Source organism: Eulemur rufifrons, chromosome 7 (genome assembly GCF_041146395.1).
Source record: "Eulemur rufifrons isolate Redbay chromosome 7, OSU_ERuf_1, whole genome shotgun sequence".
In the NCBI taxonomy this organism is placed as follows: domain Eukaryota; kingdom Metazoa; phylum Chordata; class Mammalia; order Primates; family Lemuridae; genus Eulemur; species Eulemur rufifrons.
Window position 1 is genome coordinate 201,348,649 of NC_090989.1, and position 17,581 is coordinate 201,366,229.

The 17,581-nt window shown below is 48.6% G+C and overlaps 2 protein-coding genes across 2 annotated transcripts in view; one reads left to right on the forward strand and one right to left on the reverse strand.

Moving 5' to 3' along the window:
- The window catches only part of CENPP (centromere protein P), a 247,032-nt gene extending 238,555 nt beyond the window's left edge, over positions 1–8,477 (forward strand). The window contains exons 6-8 of the mRNA XM_069476278.1: positions 6,205–6,284; positions 7,853–7,944; positions 8,347–8,477. Coding sequence (XP_069332379.1) covers positions 6,205–6,284; positions 7,853–7,944; positions 8,347–8,477 — 303 coding nt within the window. The remainder of the gene's footprint in view (positions 1–6,204; positions 6,285–7,852; positions 7,945–8,346) is intronic.
- A 20-nt stretch (positions 8,478–8,497) lies between these two features.
- IPPK (inositol-pentakisphosphate 2-kinase) overlaps positions 8,498–17,581 on the reverse strand; it is a 50,986-nt gene continuing 41,902 nt past the window's right edge. Inside the window, exons 12-13 of the mRNA XM_069476277.1 lie at positions 15,845–15,924; positions 8,498–11,393 (exon numbers count right to left, since the gene is read on the reverse strand). Coding sequence (XP_069332378.1) covers positions 11,168–11,393; positions 15,845–15,924 — 306 coding nt within the window. The 3' untranslated portion in view covers positions 8,498–11,167. The remainder of the gene's footprint in view (positions 11,394–15,844; positions 15,925–17,581) is intronic.

Genomic DNA, 17,581 nt, shown 5'->3' on the forward strand with positions numbered 1-17,581 from the left:
TTTGTTTATTAAAATTCCCCAAGTCTTCGTTTTAAGAATGCTGTTGGAATGTATTTCCAATAAAGTGGGTCTCTTGCAGCTCTTGAGGTTCCCTGATTCTTCCCAAGTCTATACAAACAAGGAAAGCTGGGGGAAGGGAGGACAGAGCCAAGCAGAGCTCCCAGCTGGGTCTGTTCTGCAAAGATCCGGAGATGAGCTAAGTGCTGAGGGCAGGGCTGCCCCACAGGGGCTGGGGTACATGGAGAACATTTGGCACAAGCCCCTGGGAGGGCCCTGGGATGTCAGTACCAGAGGGATGACCACAAGTCACACCCGGACTGGGCCAGGCCACCCTCCCTTCTGGGAAGGTTTGTGTTTTTGCTCCTGTAGCAAAGTGCTGTGATGACATTCCAACTTGCCCAGGTTTATGACCCACCATGGGCTTGGAATAGAGGTTTTTCTGGTTGTTTGTTTTACTAAGCAACATTCAGGACACATTTTTTAACTCCCTCCAGACAAACAATATTTTTAACAGAGCTCCTCAGCTGTTCCCAGTTATTTTTGAGATGCTTCCTACAGTGCTGGTCCCCTGGGGAGTCTTTCCTGGACACCCACATTCATCCACTGATGGCGTCTGATCTCTGACTTCTGCCCCCTACACAGGGTCAGACCAGAGAACTGCCGCACTCCCTTGTTTTTTAACCAAGCAAATGACTCTTGGTGCAGACGTGAACGTAGCCGGGTCTGTGTGCGTGTCTCTGATCCTCAGGACCACGTCCAGGAAAGTTAGGGTAATGCGGTTTATAGGAGGTAATTCGGCAACATAGCGACTTCATTCAGTTCTGTTTGTATCACTTAATGGAAATGTTCCCTTCAAAAACATAAATAGTCTAGAATAACTGGTTAAAAGTCCACACAATTAGACTTGGGATTACAGTCTTTCCATCCTGTGTGTAATCAAAAGATTATTAAAAGTCAGGCCCCTTTTGTCCAGCTTTGTGGCCTGTGGGTTTTGTTAAACTTTCACCTGGATGGTGTGTCAGCGAGTGTACTGTCTCCTCTGGTGGTCGTGCTAGTCAGGAAATTTCCAAAGGGGGCTTCTGGTGCTGGCGGTGGTTGGCTCTGTTACTTAATGATTGTGATGATACAAAGCGTTTCTTCTCCAGAACTGCCCTTAGAATAGCTACTCCTTCCCTTGCTACAGCTGGCGACGATCTGAAAACCCCGTCTCCCCTCCCACAGGGCCGCGGGCCCTCATTTACCCGCCACACACGCTCTGACCAAAAGGACCAAGGTACCTAGCCCGGTATTCAGCCCAGAAAAATCTCTTAGTGTCAAATGGATGGCTGCATTGTGTCAGCTCTATGACATACGTATTTTTAGATTTTTAAGAGAATGCTCTTTCCTGCCCTCTTCCTTTCCTGCCATCTGCAGAGGCGACTATGCGCCCGCAGAGGAAGCGGCTGTGAGGGGGTGGCAGGCGCTCTCCAGAGATTGTAAATTGACTGATCAGACAAGTAAATACACTGAGGACAGAGGGAGGCAGATCTCTCACGGTTGGCAAAGCGATTTCCAGACATGGAAAGGAGGTGGACCTAGGTGTCGGGGAGCTCGTGCTTGTTTGTTTTTAACATGAGTGTGGAGTGGCTGTAGGTGCGCTCGTGTGTGTGCACACCAGTGTGTCTTTCCTGGCTCTTTCCACTGATGGGTTCTAGAAGTAATGAAACTCCAGGAGCAACCAGCCCAGGCCCTGGTTTATAAATTTTGTTGGCTCCTTTGAATCCAGAACCGGGCAAGTACAAAATGAGCCCAGAACAGCTTGTGCTGCCAAAGAATGGAAAGGCCTCAAAGAATGACGGATGTGTCAGAAGCAGCCTGCAAGGGCTCGCACCTGGGCGCGGGGTTGCGCATGCTGCAGGTCACAATCAACAGTGATCTTCGCAGGTTCCGGCCTGTGGAATACATGAGTAACTGTGAGTCAGTAATGATACAGACAAATAAGGAAGAGATCTTTCTGCTGCTAGAAAGCCAACCATAGATGCAGAAGGAATGATGGAAACAGAGAACCCCCTTTGGCGACCCTCACTAAGGTTGGTGCAGCCTCAAGCCGTCATGGTGGGGGGGTCAGGTGGGAGGCGGACAGTGGTCTCAGGACACCCCTCAGAGCACGGTGGCGGGGTTGCGTCTCACTGAGTCATTTCCGTGGAGCTCCTGACCCAGCATCACCTTGGCCTAGACACGTGGTGTTGGACCCAGACTGAGTGGGCTGCCGCTGAGCTGCTGCGCTGGCCCCAGAGCCCCAGCAATACCTGTTCACTTGCAATAATACGATTATGTAACACGTGTGAGAACATGTGCATACTAATGTGTGTGAAGAACCTGGACCAGTGTCTGCACAGACTACACATCTGTTAGTTTTCTTTTTGAAACGAGGCAAGTCATTGTTTTTCCAAGTGCTCGTGCTGTAGGCATTTCTAAACCTTTCTAAAGTTTGGTGCACTTGTCTCAGAAGTCTTGTGTGTGAAGCCACCCACCAAGACCCTACGTTGCCAAGTCCACCAGACCCAGCAGACGTGTCTCTGATGATTTCAGCATACAACAGCAGACGCCCTTGCCCACCCGCTCCCGAACCCGCCCTTGCTGCCTGCCCCTTTACAGTCATTTCTGCATGCTTCCCCACGGCTGTGCCACCCCATCTTGGCTGCACCCCCAGCCCTGATCATCCCAACCCACCTGTCCTGCCCTGCTCACCCACCTTGCTCACCAGGCAAACAGCACCTCATCCATACCCTTGCCCCAAGGTCAGGGGCTCTCCATCCCCCACATCCAGCAAGCGCTGCTGCCCTCCCCCAGAGCACACTGAGGCCACCCCACCATCACTCTGGCCACGGGTCTCCCTGTCGGTGTGATCTTTTCCAAACAGACATCAGACTAGGCTTTGGGGACCAGCCTGTGTGTCCTGGCCCTGCCCACCTCCCATATGTCCACATAAAAATTACTTGTAAATGTTTATTAATGAGAGTCCCCAAACTGGGAACAGTGAGTGATTCTGTCAAGATGTATTATACATCAAGTCCCATCGCCCCCTGCTGCAACTCCCACAAAGCAGCAAGTGGCAGTCCGGAGAAGGCAAGGATGGAGTTGGGAGTGGCCTGGAGTGGTGACAGAGGGCAGGGAGGAAGCAAGGTTTTCCATTTGTTTAAGTGGGAAACAGCGGAGGGGGCAAGTGACATAGTCGTTTCTCTTTGGCATTGTGCTGAAACAACACAAGATGACTTTCTGTAAAGCTTTATTAAAAATTGTACTCCCCTCGGCCTGGCACCCAGCAGCCACTGCAGCAGCACACTGGGTCTCAGGTGTAAGAGTCGGGCTGGATATCAAACCGCCGGCACTCTCTCAGCCACCATCTTCATCACGAACTGCAGGAGGGTTCTCGAATGCAGACTCCCTGCATGTGGCGAGCGGCTGAACAAACACATCTGAATCCCAGCCTGGGCATTCCTCAGCCGCTGGGGCAGCTTTGCTGCGGGAGGCTGGGGGCTCCAGCAGTTAGTGCGCTGCGAGCTCCCCTCCCGACATCTGCCCCCATGTCCCAACCTCCTGATGGCATCCTGAAAGCACAGGCTTCCCCTTCATTTTCCTTTACATACCAGAAGTCTCAGCAGTATGGAGGCCACTCGGGTGCACTAGGAAGAGCCCGGGGTCCAAGACTGATCCCACAAGAGCCCGGCCAGATGCTTCCCTTCTCTGGGCCTTAGTTATATTGAACGCAAAACGTGACATGTCTAAAGTGCTTTCCGGATCATGTTTATAATTTTCCAGTTAATTGTGTGTGTTTGTAAAGTCTTTGAAAATATACTGTATATATCTCTGCCCTATCAGAGTATGTCCAGCTGAAATCTTTCTTGCTGATTTGGTCATCTGTTATCACTGTCAATTACAGTAACATGTGAAATGTTGAATCTTTGTGAAATGTGCTGATCTCATGCCAAATGACCTCAGGCCCACTTTGTGTTTAGTTATATCATCATTTTCACAACTTTTCTGTCTTCTCTTTCAAAGCCGCCTGTACGCTTGTGTCAGTGAGACCCACCCTTTGTATTTCTAGTTGTCAGTGATCGTTAACCAGGCTGCCATTCTTTCTGTCGTCTGTCTGGGCTGTTCATCAGCCTTTAATTGCCACCTTCTCAGTTGTGCTCTGAATGGTTGAGGTTACCAGACAAGTGAATGAAGCTGGATAAATGGAGCAACATTATTAACTTATATGAAGAGGCTTTGCACACAATCCCAAAAAAGCTCTCCAGAGACACATACTGAATGCCTCACCTCTTCCTAATGTCAGCATTTCTACTTTTGACTTTATTTAAAAAACTAAAGGGAGTAAAGTACACTTTAATTTTTTAGTGAAAGCATCTAATTTAAACTCTCCTGTTTTCACAAGGAGAGGCTTGGAGGCGGAGATCTGCTCAGATCTGCTCCATCTGCTCCCTCGCGCTCAGAAGCTGAGCCTCGGGCCCCACGCTGGAGCTGGCCTAGGCCCCAGCCATCACAGGGAGTCCCAAGTGTGCCGCTGAGCACGGCCTGGAAGCCAAACTGCCACGTTCACATGCTCTCCTTTAAGTTCCTCATACAGTTGTGATTCATTTAGAAGAGCCTGTGGTTTAAAGATCAACCAGCACTTTCCACTTAGGTATATATTTTCTCATCAAAACTGTTTTGCTGAAATTAGTAATTGTCTGTAAGCTTAAACCGCCGCCCCCCACCCCCCGCCCCCGGCCTCCGGCTGGCTCGGCTTGGCTTGGCATCTAGATGTGTCCTCGCTTTGTCGGGTCTGCGTGCGCGAGGCGCTGGCCTCCCACACTGGCAACAGCTCACGACACAGGGGCCGGTTGATTTAAAAGCTGTGACACATCTTTGTCCCCATACAACCTCATTTGACAGAGCTAATCTGGTCCAATCTGGCAAGTATCTGCAGCCCAAAGAGGCTCTGCCACCCTCAAATTCAGCCATGTTCCCTTGTCTCGTGTTCTCTGACAGGGTGTCAGGACGACATTTCTCAGGTGAAACCTCACCTCACTCTCTTTCCGTGAGGCGTGGGGAGGCCACGGCAGTTCTGGTCATGGTGGGACTGCATCTGCCTAAGTATCGTCCTCAGGCTTCCATTCCTACATCAGGTGCCCTGAGAGGGCAGAAAGGACAGAGTGTCTTTCAAAGACTGGCCCTGGGAACCCGACATCTCATGGTGGAGCCTATGGCAAAAGTATGTCACATCACCCCTGCAATCTGTTCTCACAAGAGCAGACAAAAAGACAGTTTTTAAAAACTGAGAAGATGGGCCACTATTACTCTTACCAGTTGTGAATGTGTATCTTCTGTTCGGGTTCCCGTAAAGCAAGCTTTGTTGTTTGTTTGTTTGTTGTTGTTATAATGATCCAAATTAATGTGTCACTTCTGGTATGCCAGAGGCTGCCACAGAAACAAGCAAATATGCCCAGAATTATCACATTATATGGGGGGAAAACAAACCTTAGAGTTGCAAGCCTAGAAATTAGTGAAATTCTGCATTATTTCCGTTTCGGGGAATGAATGTCTTTCATTCTAAAATGGTATATGATCTCATCATAAAGGTTTTACCAAAACATGCACTTTCCCTTATTGCAGTGGGAGCCAGATGCCTCGACTAGGCACAGTCTGTGTACCTGAGCAGGGTCCTGCTCATGCCAGGAAGGATGCGTGGGCTGGGGGCCATTTGCGTGCGTCCTAAGGATGGACAGACTAGGAGTGTCCACCATGACAGGGGCCGGCCACAGCCTTCAGAGCCTCAGTTCAAAAGGCTTTTAAGGTCAGATGCTAACACTCTCTGAGTAAAACTGTCCTTTAGCTTGGGGAGTCACCTGACCAGTCATCCACAGACCAAGGAACTGTCCCAGGTGGGAGGAGCATGGAAAAACTGGTGAAACTGGAATAAAGTTGTATGGTGCTTGTGTAAAATGTCAGTGTTGGAGGAGGTGATAACTGTGGGAGCTTGGAGGCTGTGTGACCATGGAAAGACCTAGAATGGGGTGTGTCCAGCAATGGTAGGAAGCAGTTGGTGCCATCAGATGGTGCGTATGACACTCAGACTCTAATTTTCAGGCAGTCACCTGGAACAGTGTTCCCTGCACCCATCCCATGGCCCCTTGCTCCTCCCCCATGTATCTGTAACCATTTCTTCTCCCCACACAGGAGAAGTACCCAGATACCGTGCACCTCTTGGAAGGGGCTTCCTCCCAATGCATGGGGATCCGGAGTGCCAGCCGGCCGGGGTGAGTCTGCACAGGCGCCATGGGACCCACATTTCCTCTTAAAGAGTATAAATAGAAGATAAATGTAAGCCACCAACCAAGAACTAAAGATGGTCAGTTGGAGGAATCGGTGGAGTCACACCAGATATGTCCCATTGGAAGAGAGTGGGGGTGGACCACGTTCTGTAAACGTTACCTCGGAGAGGAAACGTCTGCACGGAGTGTGGGAGAAAGTGCTGGGCTGCAGGAAGAAAATGCTCACCTGTCCCAGGGCCAGCGGGTGACAGTTTCACATGGCACCCTTAGCAAGCCAAGGAAGGGTGGCCAGGAGAAGGTGGAGATGTGGGTGAACCCGCTGTGATTTCAGAAATGGAAGGGAGTAAGCCAGGGGTGAGTGGAGAGTCCCCAAGAAGCCAAGCAACCGGAAGAACTGGGGAGAGCAGGTTCAGGGCTCCAGCTTCACAGCTGGTGGCTTTGCTGGCCCCGGGCACCTCCCTGTCCCATGCTCTGCCCAGAGCCACCATCCATGTGTACTATTTGTCATCCAGTTGCCTTTGTGCATGTGTATACATCTATGAGAGTGTACTTTTATGACTCGTGTATGAATGCCTAAGAACTTTGGTTTTCGAGCCTTAAAATAGTGTGGTTGTTAAGCAGGCTTCTGGGACTAGCCTTTGTCAACATCAGCCTCCTCTGGTGTCACATGTAGCTATAGTTCGTTTTCACTGCTCATCTCCTAGTGGATGAATACACCAAAATGTCTCTCTGCATCCTTCAGGTCTTGAGCATTTGGGTTCTTCGTGCCGGCCCATGCCCCCTGGCACGGCACATAAGCTCCTCTTGGACTCATATGCCTGGAAATGAAATTCCTGGGTCATAGGGCAGGTGTGCGTTCAGCTTTCTATCAACGCCAGATTATTTTCAAAGTAGTTTATCAATTTATATTCCCACTGGTAATTTATAAGTTCCTGTTGCTCTGCATGCTGTACTTCACGTGGATTGTCGTACTGATTTTTGTCAACGTAATGGAAACAAAGCAGTATCTTACTGTGGTTCTAATTTCCATTTTCCTGTGTAACTGACTACACTTTTTCTTCCTCTGTGCGTAGATGTCTTTAGGAGCAAGGGAACCCAACATAGACAGATACAAAACTAGGTGCTTGTAATAGTTTAATTTTTTTTTTTTTTTTTTTTTTTTTTTTTTGAGACAGAGTCTCACTTTGTTGCCCAGGCTAGAGTGAGTGCCGTGGCGTCAGCTTAGCTCACAGCAACCTCAGACTCCTCGGCTTAAGCGATCCTACTGCCTCAGCCTCCCGAGTAGCTGGGACTACAGGCATGCGCCACTATGCCCGGCTAATTTTTTCTATATAGATTTTTAGTTGTCCATATAATTTCTTTCTATTTTTAGTAGAGAGGGGGTCTCGTTCTTGCTCAGGCTGGTCTCGAACTCCTGACCTTGAGCGATCCACCCGCCTCGGCCTCCCAGAGTGCTAGGATTACAGGCGTGAGCCACCACGCCCGGCCAACAGTTTAATTTTTTAAATCAAATTTTAAAAAATTCTTAATGATGTATTTTACATGTCTTTCAGGTTTGAATTATTAATTATTTGGAAGATAAAAATAGATGAAGAAGGGAAGGTTTCGCCAAAGTTAGATCTTCTCACCAAAGTCCCACGGCGAGGTAGGGACTCTGGGGGTGTGTGTTCTAGGTGACTTCTCAATGTCCCTGACAGGGCAACCTACTTATTTCATCTGGTTTCACAGAGCAAGAATCAAAAGTTGAAAATCTTAGTAGTGTATTTTGTACATCAGTTTTAAAAATATTTTTATCAATAATTACTCAAAAACCATATGAGAGGTGATTACCCCCACCCCAGGCCTTCCGGGCTAAATGCACAAGGGAACATCCTCTCTGCCTCCAGCTGCAGGTGAAGGCTCCACTCACATCCTCCCGTCCCGCCTCCAGCACTGCCCGTGCCAGGTGGCCAGTCAGGAGCAGCCAAGGGTCTTAGGGAGCCAACACCAAGAGTAAACATGAAGCCACCAGCTTGAAGTTTCTTACCCAGTTTTGTTTTCTTTGCAGCCCTAGAACTGGACAAGAACAGAGTCATAGAAACTGCTCCTCTCAGCTTCCGAACCCTGCTAGGAGTGCTTGGCATAGAAGCTGCTCTAGAAAGCCTGATAAAACTGTTTTGCACAGAGGAAGACAGCTAGTTCCAAAACAGTGAACGTGTGGGAATAAAATGCTGCACTTAAAAGCACACAATTTTATTGAATATAAACATTTGCTGTTTTCCACTTTTAGAAACCACACCCTTAAAACATGCTGTCTATGCAGTTATGGCACATTATATATACTCTCATGACATGAAAAATAAATACAGCAATTTAAGTATAAAATGCCAAATAAAAGTAACATGTATAGTGTGGTTTTTTTTAAATTAGCTTAACATTTGAGAAAATGTACCAAGAGTGGTTGTCCATCCTCGGGTGTGCGGGGAGCAGCTGTGTCCCCACAGGGAGTCTGCTGCGGAGATGGCTGCGGAGATGGCTGCGCTCGGTCAGGCTGGGAGGAGCCTCCCATCTCCTGGCTCCTGCCACCTGGGGGCTCCCAAGGCAGTTGCCTGTGGAGCCTCACTTTTCCTCCGGGTCTACAAAGTAGCACTGTGAGGCAATCACAGCATCTCTCAGCAAGTCCTGACACTTCTTGGTCTGCCACAAAAATGTGGAGCCATTAGCTTAAAAAAAGAAATGCCGTTAAGACAGCAAAGACAGCATTGTTCCCTTCACATGGAGCCATGGCACAAAGGAAATGGAGTCCTTCATTGAAGATCCACCGAGTCTTTGAGTGCGGCATGGACAGTCTCAGACACACTGTGAAAACCATGACCTTGGTGAACACAGGAGTCACCCATTATAATGTTCAGCTCAGCGGAAGCATATCGTTTCAGACCAACCAGGGCCACCGTGAAGCCTGAGCAAAGCAGCAGCAGCAGGTTCCGGGCAGGGGCCAGAGACACATCCACAGCACCTGCTGGGTTCAAGGGCTCCTGGAGACTATCTAGAACGGGGTACTCCAACTGCTTTCTCTTCTCCCCTAAATAGAGACTTTGTTTTCATCCTGTCTAGTCCAGCCAGATTTGGGTCCCATGCTGGGCAGCAACTCTTGCACCCCAGGAGGACACAAGCACCCAGCCCACCTCCCTGAGGGGCCAGGTTCCGGAGCACCTCCCACAGGGGACGCTCCCTTGTGTACGGTTGAACTCAGGACCCAAAGTCCTCCACATGCCATGACTGCCAGCAAAATCATCCTGAGTGACACTGCCCCGGCCCGGCCCCAACAGACTACCTTGGGTCAAAACAATACAGCCACTTCCCTCCACACTTTCCAGAGCCTACAGCTTGTCCACGAGCACATGAACTCCACACACATCACTTAAGTGGAGTCTTCAAAGCCCCCTATCCCAGCACACACGACACACATGTATGAGATTTCATTTGAAATCAGAAGAGAACAGTAAAAGTGTCCAAATGCGTAAGTATCTTTTTTGCACCTCTGAGTGTAGAATAAAATTAGAAGTAAATATTAGGACAGAATTGAACAATAAATTCTAGAAGAGTTGGCTTGATTCAAACAAGTATAATTATCGAGTTATCACAAAATTTCCCACAAAAATTTACAATCAGCAAAATATTTTCCTTATTTTTCATGTAGTATTTTTATACAATTCCATGGTTTTGCTAATATTATGCTACAGTAAGCCTTCATTAGTCCCGCCAAACGATGATATAAATAATCAGTCTGTACAGCCTACCACAGAATAAAAAACTGAAGCCAAAATTCCCAACAGTTTTCATAGCAGCCGGGTACACTTTGGTGACCCCAACAAGAACCCTCTCAGCACCAGCCAGGAGTTGTTCATCTTCTGGAAGCAGGGCCTTTGTCCCCAACAGGGGGACAGGCAAGGCCATGGGGCCCTCAAACCCAACAGGTCTCAAGGCAAACCCGAGGGAGCAGTTCAGTCTGCGAAGAAGGGAGAACTCGTTCCTCGGCCACCTGAAACACCAGAGTGCCAGGAAAGCACTGAGCTGTCAGGGGCACCCCCGCCCTAGCCCGGCCAGAGCAGCTCAGCAAGTTACAGCTCTACTTCCAGCTCCTACAGCAGCAATTTCAAGTGGGAAAGAACACCCTATCTCCCCCTAGTTAAAGATAAAATCATAAAGCAAAAAAAAGTCAATGCTTGCATGAGTGGTGTCCATCCTGACCTGAGTCTCGCGGGAGCTCCCTGCTGACCCTTCACAGAGCCACGGGTTTCGGCACTGCATGGGGACCCTGAGGCTAGAGCGCTCAGAACCAACATCCACACTAAGCACGAGATCGTGCTCTGCAGCAGGGAACCATCTAAAAACCTGTGTTGATGTGTGGCTTGTACTGAAAAAGTGACCAAGTAACTCAGCTGGGGAAAGTTCCAGTAGTATCCATGTTTTCTTAAAAGTCCAAACTGCAAAATGTATGTGACATTCAAGTTTTTTATGTTAGGAGCCTGGTGGTGGCAGATCCAAACCTTGGGTCTTATAATAAGGCTTTTCGTATTAGAGAATTAGACACGAACCCTGGTTGGGAAGGAAGAACTCCCCAGAATGTCTTTCCAGGGCTTAACAGACACTTCCATTTTAAGAACGCGAGTAGCTTCCTGGGACATGGCACTCACGTCCTACATTCCTTGTCCTGGAAGATGTTTCTAGTGCTCTTCAATTCATGTCTCCAAGAGGCAATCCCACCTCAACAGGGGTTAAAAGCAAAAACATTCACAACCAAAAGTCATCCAACACAACAGAAAATAGCTCTATCATTCAACCTTCACATTCTATGTTCAAGTTTGAAAGACACTGCAGGAAAAAAGTTAGACCTTGTGGAGAACTAATGTGCAATCTTCACTTTCCTTGAACCGAGTGGACATCACGGCGTTGTCTTTGGCACGTACAGTCTTTGAATAGTAGTTGACTATCTTGCTGTCCAGTTTGTACTGATGAGGAATGCTCTCATAGGGCTTGAGGTCGAGGTCCAGCACGGACACGGAGAAGGCAAATCTGGACCTCGACGAAGGGACGACAGGCCTTTGATCAGAACTGCAAGTAAAAAAGCCATTTCAGAATACACAAGCCTCCCAAATCCTCTCCTCCCAGCTCACGAGAGCGCCCGTCTGTGCCTGTGTGTGCGCTAGCCTGTGAGGCTCCTGCCGGGGACGTGGCTGCTATGACACGGGCCAGGGCACACCACACCAGGCAAGAGAGGGTTAAAGGACTGAAAGATGGAAAAACGATTATGTAGAATATGTGAGTGATATTTCCCCATCCCAGTGGTACAAACGACGCTGAAAAATCCACTTTATCGTGAGCCAAGTATTACAAAACCTAAGAAAAAGTGAAAAGTCAATCTGGCCGTTCAACAGCCAAATGGATGAAGTATTGAGAACAGACTTCTCTTTATGTGCCTTTCCCGTGTCTGGTGAGAAACTCATGCTCCTTTATGCTCTTCACATTTGGAGAGAGATCAAGTTTTGTGTTTTTATTCCCAAATTGCATCTTCAGTGCCTTGTATTTTGTTTCTCAGGGCTTAGTTTTGTGGTTTCTATAAACATCAGAGTAGTCCATGTGCTTACAACAAAATATGAACAATTGTACTTAAAACACTTTCAGAATAACTCTGAATCTTGCACTAGGATTGCTGTGTCCCCCACCTACTCAGCACAGAGCATTCAAATGACTGGCTCCACGAACTACATACATAGCCCAGGTTAGCCCAGGAGAAGTATTCTGGGGCGCTGGTTTCTCCATGCTTACTACTGTTCTAGATTTAGAAATCAATAAACAAAACACCAATTTCAGAAGCCGCCCCACATGGGAGAGGAAATGGCGACAAACATGTTCCTGTTCTGATGATGCTGTCAAGGCCCAGACTCACTGAATTCCTGCTCCAAAATCCTATTTATCGGAAAAATGAATCCAGACTCAGTTTCTGGAGTAATAAACTACTCTCTCCTGAATGGTAGACAACAGCAAATAACTTGTTACAAATTAAGGCCTTGAGCCTCGCTCTGGAAGCCGGAAGGGCCTGCAGCTCGTCCTCACTGGCCGTATTTTACTGAGAACCACTCAAGCCCAGGACGCCGCTCAGTTCTGGGGCCTGAAACCTGACCCCGGCGCAGCCAGGCCAGGACAACCTGCACCTCTGGCCCATGACATCTCAAATTTCTTGTGTCGGAAGTGCAGCACCCAACAAGATGACACGTATCGAGACAGGAAGGGTCTTTTAAGCAGCTCCTGGGGAAGGTCCGACTACCTGGGCAGCAGCCAGTGGCACCGGCTCCTGACGCTGAAATGCTTTTCCGCCCCTCAGCAGCCCTGAGGCTGAGACCAGGTGGGAGGCTCCCAAGGACACAACTGTCCCTCGTGCCACGAGCATGCTCTCTGGCAGCCTTGGAGAACGGGGCCAGGACAAGCTGCTGGCTGCAGAGGAGCTGCCCTCGCCTAGACAGCCAACCAGCTGGGAGGGTGGCCAGGAGGACCAGTGGCCTCCATGGACACTGGGGAACAGGATGGAGAAGCCAAGACAGCAGCCGCTGCCCGCACTGCATTTGGAACAGGAAATCGAAAGGAGCAGCAGGGTTTAGGGACGGGAGGCCGTGGGCAGCTTTCCCTGCGGTTCCAAAATCCCAAAAGGTCAAACATTTGCAGCAAAAGGAAGGCGGAACCAACTTAAGACTTTTTCTTTTATGACAGGGCAGACACAGCAGAGCAGAGCTGGAGAAGCCTCTGCTTTAGGTGGTATGAGAAGTTCAAATGCAGTTGACCTATCCATGAGCCGTAAATGAAAGTTTACGAATCTCAATTTAGTCTCAGGTACATTGTGCATCTCAAAGATGCAAAGATGACTAGTGACATATCCCAGTCTTAGTTTGTCTCTGGGATTCTAGAGCACCACACCACACCACAGGCCAAGGCCCCCCACTCACTGGAAGGTCACAGGTACAGCCTCTACCCACACACTCCTCAAAGCAGGCCAAGCCACCGGGCATGTACCAGGACGCCCCTCCGCGCCCAGGCGTTCTCCAGGGAGAAGCTCCCTCTCTGGTGCCCACCGTCCTCTGAAGACCCTTCTCCAGGGCAAGTGCAACAGTGGCTATGCCTGCGAGCACCTGTCCACCTTCTGCCTGCTGCTACCTGAAGCCACGTCTGTGGCCCACGGCCCCGGCTCTCACCTTGAGAGCCAACCTCCACAGGCAGGGCCCGCTTTTCTTCCTCTTCAGAATTCTCTACAAATGCACGTCAGAATTTTAAGGTCTTCATTCCTCTTCAACTTGATCACAGAATTCTAAGCCTCTATATGTTTAATTTCCCCAAAGTCTAAGGTTCATGTCTAATTGGCAAAGTTTTTCAAACACGAAGCTTACATGTGCACCTTTTAAGCATTTCACATTTTAAGATTAAGCTTAAATCAGTGTTGATGCAACACTTAAGACTGGGAATGCTTTCCATTATCCATCTTTCCTTTGTCCTTAATTCATTTTGCCTCCCATCTTTAAACGTAATTCACATTTTTATTTTTAGAGACAGGCTCTCACTCTGCCACCCAGGCTGGAGTGCAGTGGTGCGATCATAGCTCACTGGAACTCTCAACGCCTGGGCCCAGGTGGCCCTCCTGCCTCAGCCTCCCGAGCAGCAGGGGCTGCACACCGGCCTGCAGTTCCCATCTAGCCGTGCAGTCCTCACTGCATCATGAAACAAGCTCCCGAACCTGGGGAAGTGCTCAGGATGTTAAAAGACAGAAAAAAAAAAAACGGACACAAAATTACAAGTTTAATAAGCAGGTGGCTGTGCCATAATTCAATCATTTCCACACTTTGCACATTAAGACTGTTTCAAATTTTCAAATCAAAATCACACTGCAGGGCACCTGCCCACCAGTACCGGACCTCCAGGGCTTCCTCGGATATGAGTCCCCGATGTGAAATCTCATACAACAGTTCCATTCAAAGTCACACTGCACAAGGGGAGTGTCTGTTTTATTTCATCCTCTCCCCAGTGGGTGTCCCTTTCTCCCTCCAGTCTTTGCCAACTAGACAAAGGCGAAAGGGAGAGCTGGCCCAGGTTGACCCTTCCACTATGCCTGGCTGTTCACATCCCTGAGATCCTGCGCTGCTGTGTGTCTCACTGTTTCTGTCACTTTCAAGCCACTAACGGTCTGTCCTTATTTTTTTTTTTTAAGAAACCTGACACATGGTCCCCTTGTCTCTGTCAAGAAAGGTCCAGATGTAGCACCTCGCAGATGATGATCCCTGCACCTCCACCCCAAGTCTGAGATGCCAGAGGCTTAGAACCTTCTGGACACACCCTGTTGCCCCTCCCAGTGTGTCGGTCTCTGCTGAGCAGTTGATCAGGGGTGTAGTAAGGACCCCAGGCCCTCAGCCCTCCCCTCGTGCGGCATTCCCATGTTGACACCATTGTGTGCTGTGCTGGAAGAAGTAAACATGTCTGTCCTTCAGTGGCCCTTCACATCCCACCTGTCAGTCTATGAACCAACCCTTTTTGCAACTTGACCTGAGCACCCTGCATTCAAGCACATTTCCACTTCCCAGCTGCACCATTGGTAAGAAAGGGTGGTGAATAATAGTATCTTTATGGGTTTCCTCTCATCTTACACCACCAGCTTAATCCAGCTAAGGGATTCCTTATAACTAAGCACTGGCAATACTTTCTCAGGGGATAAAAGTATTTTCAGCAGAACGACCCTTTTTTGTACTTCAGTTACACCGATAATGTTCCTCAGTATTTCATATTGAAAAGTGGGCAATTCTGCGCCTGCCAGGGAATAGGAATCCTGGGAACTGTTTAGTTCAAAAGCATCAGAAAAATGCATGGCTGGCAGCCAGCACCCCAGGTCATCTTGACCCAGGAACACATGCAGAAGAATGCAGAACATTCTACAAATACTGTATGTAGGCTTTGGCACCCCTGAAGATCAATGCTGAGGCCGCTAATTACTGCAAGAAGATTAGCAAGTTCGCCCTGAATTTCTAATACAGGTGAGAGAGGGACTGGACACAAATAACGGCGTTCGGGGAAACAGGCTGCAAACGCGCTGAGTATTCGGAAGAGGAAGGAGACCAAGGAATGTGCTGTTTTAAAGGCTTTGCAGTGACTGGGTTGGAAAGTTGGCGCGGCGTGCTGACGTGGTGGCAGGCCAGGGAGCAAGGCCCACGGGAGCCTCGGCAGGTGCGTGGGCTTTGAGAGAAAGGAATGTGCAACGCACCATCCACACTGCCTTTGAGCCCTTGGAGTATTTTCTTAGAAAATTAGTAGTAATTTCAAGTAATAGAACAATATTTTTTAGTTATTCTCCACAAATATGTTTGACTGAATTACAAGCTTCTGGAGAGCAAGAATTAATGAGCCCCATGATATCAAGTAGGCCAAGGAGGTCTTGGTCCTGTCAGGGAGTCTGTAAATGTGGGGAAACCCACTGTCCTGTTCATCCACAAAACACTGTTAGACCAAGGACATGCGACACGACGCCTCACCTTGCATCCTGCAGACAAGGGGAGAGGGCGATCATGATGGAGCAGTCCTTGGCAGTCATGGCCACTCTGTACTGCTGCACCTGCGGGGAGGGAGAGGTCAGCTCCAGGTCCCACAGGAAGCCTCGCAGCCACCAACACAACCTTCCCCACCCACCAGGGACGGGAACTGGCTCCTGTGACAGAACATGAGGCGGGGTTAGGAGTGTGGGTGACATCAAGTAAGGGAATCAGGAGGTCCCTGCTATGAGAGCACCCTGAGCACCCAAAGGGCTGCTCAGAGGCCACCTCTGCTCTCCAACCTCTCACTGCAAGCAGCGTGTGGGGACCCTAATTCCAGACCCTGAAATTTATGACTTGTTTTTAGCAAAGTCCCCACAGTCTGCCTTGGGTAGGAAAAGCATAAGATGCCTTAGCTCCAGTACACTGGCCACAGCAACAGCACTGCGCAAGCATCGGGTGTCCAGCAAGGCGCTGCTCACGACAACATTCCACACACCATAAAGTGACAGCCACCATGGATGACTCTATAGACAGCTGCCATCCCATGGGCCGTATGTGTGTTAACTTACTTCACCCTTATAGCAGCCTGATACTGTCCCACTTTATAGATGAGTAGACAGACACAGAGAATAGCTTGTCCCCATACCCTGCTAGTCAATGGCAGGGCTGGGACTCAGGCGGGTGCTTCGGCTCTGAAGTCTGTGCCCTCCGACACCCTGCTACGAGCTCACGTGGGCCTGCACATCCTGACCTGGAACAACAGCTGGCAGGGCCACCAACTCAACTCACAGCATGCTTTGAAGGATCCGACTCACATAAAGCTGTGCTTGTGCCCATGTGTGTGTCGGACACATAGGACAGTCACCAAAATGTTCACAGTTGACACCTCTGCAGAGCAGAATTTGAGGCATTTTTTTCCCTTTCCTTCTTTGGACCTTCATATATTGTTTGAATTTTTTAAGACTGAATAGCTCTAACTTTTACAAAAATAAACTAGTTACAAAAAAAAGGAATTTAGCCTTCCACATTATCACTGTCCTCAACATTTATATTGATGACAGACCATAATCTCTTGTCTCCCTTTTATCCATTCCCCTTGATTTCAAACAACCAGGAGGATCTGCCCTTAGAAAACGTACAAGTTGTGCCTTCCAAAAGGCAGGCCCGGGCGGGAGGGAGAACCTCAAAGCACAGCTTTACCGCAGGTCAGCAGGAGGAAACACACAGCTCCTATCCTTACACTCCATTCACGTAGCTAAGAAATCAGTTATTTCACATAATACACACACAAAAAACCCAGTCCAAAAGAATTAAAGAACTAAATATAAAAAGAAGTATAAAATGTTATGTCCTTAGTGCACTGCAAGCCTTTCTAACCAAGACACAAAACCTAGAAGCCATAAAAGACTCATAGATTTGAAAACCTAAAAATCAAACAGCTTTAGCGGGGTGCATGGCACGCACTATAGTGCCGGCTACTCAGGAGGCTGCGGTGGGAGGATTGCTTGAGCCCAGCAGTTTGAGTCCAGTCTGGGCAACAGAGCAAGACTCAATCTCTAAAAAATAAAAATGAACTTAAAAAATAAAAGCTTTTATATGATACAGTCATAATTCAATGATAAAAGACAAATGAAAGACTGGGAGAAAGTATTTATAACATATAACAGATTATCAACATCAAAAATATATGAAGTGCTAGAAATCAATACAGAAAAAGAACAGTACCCCAAAAAGTAG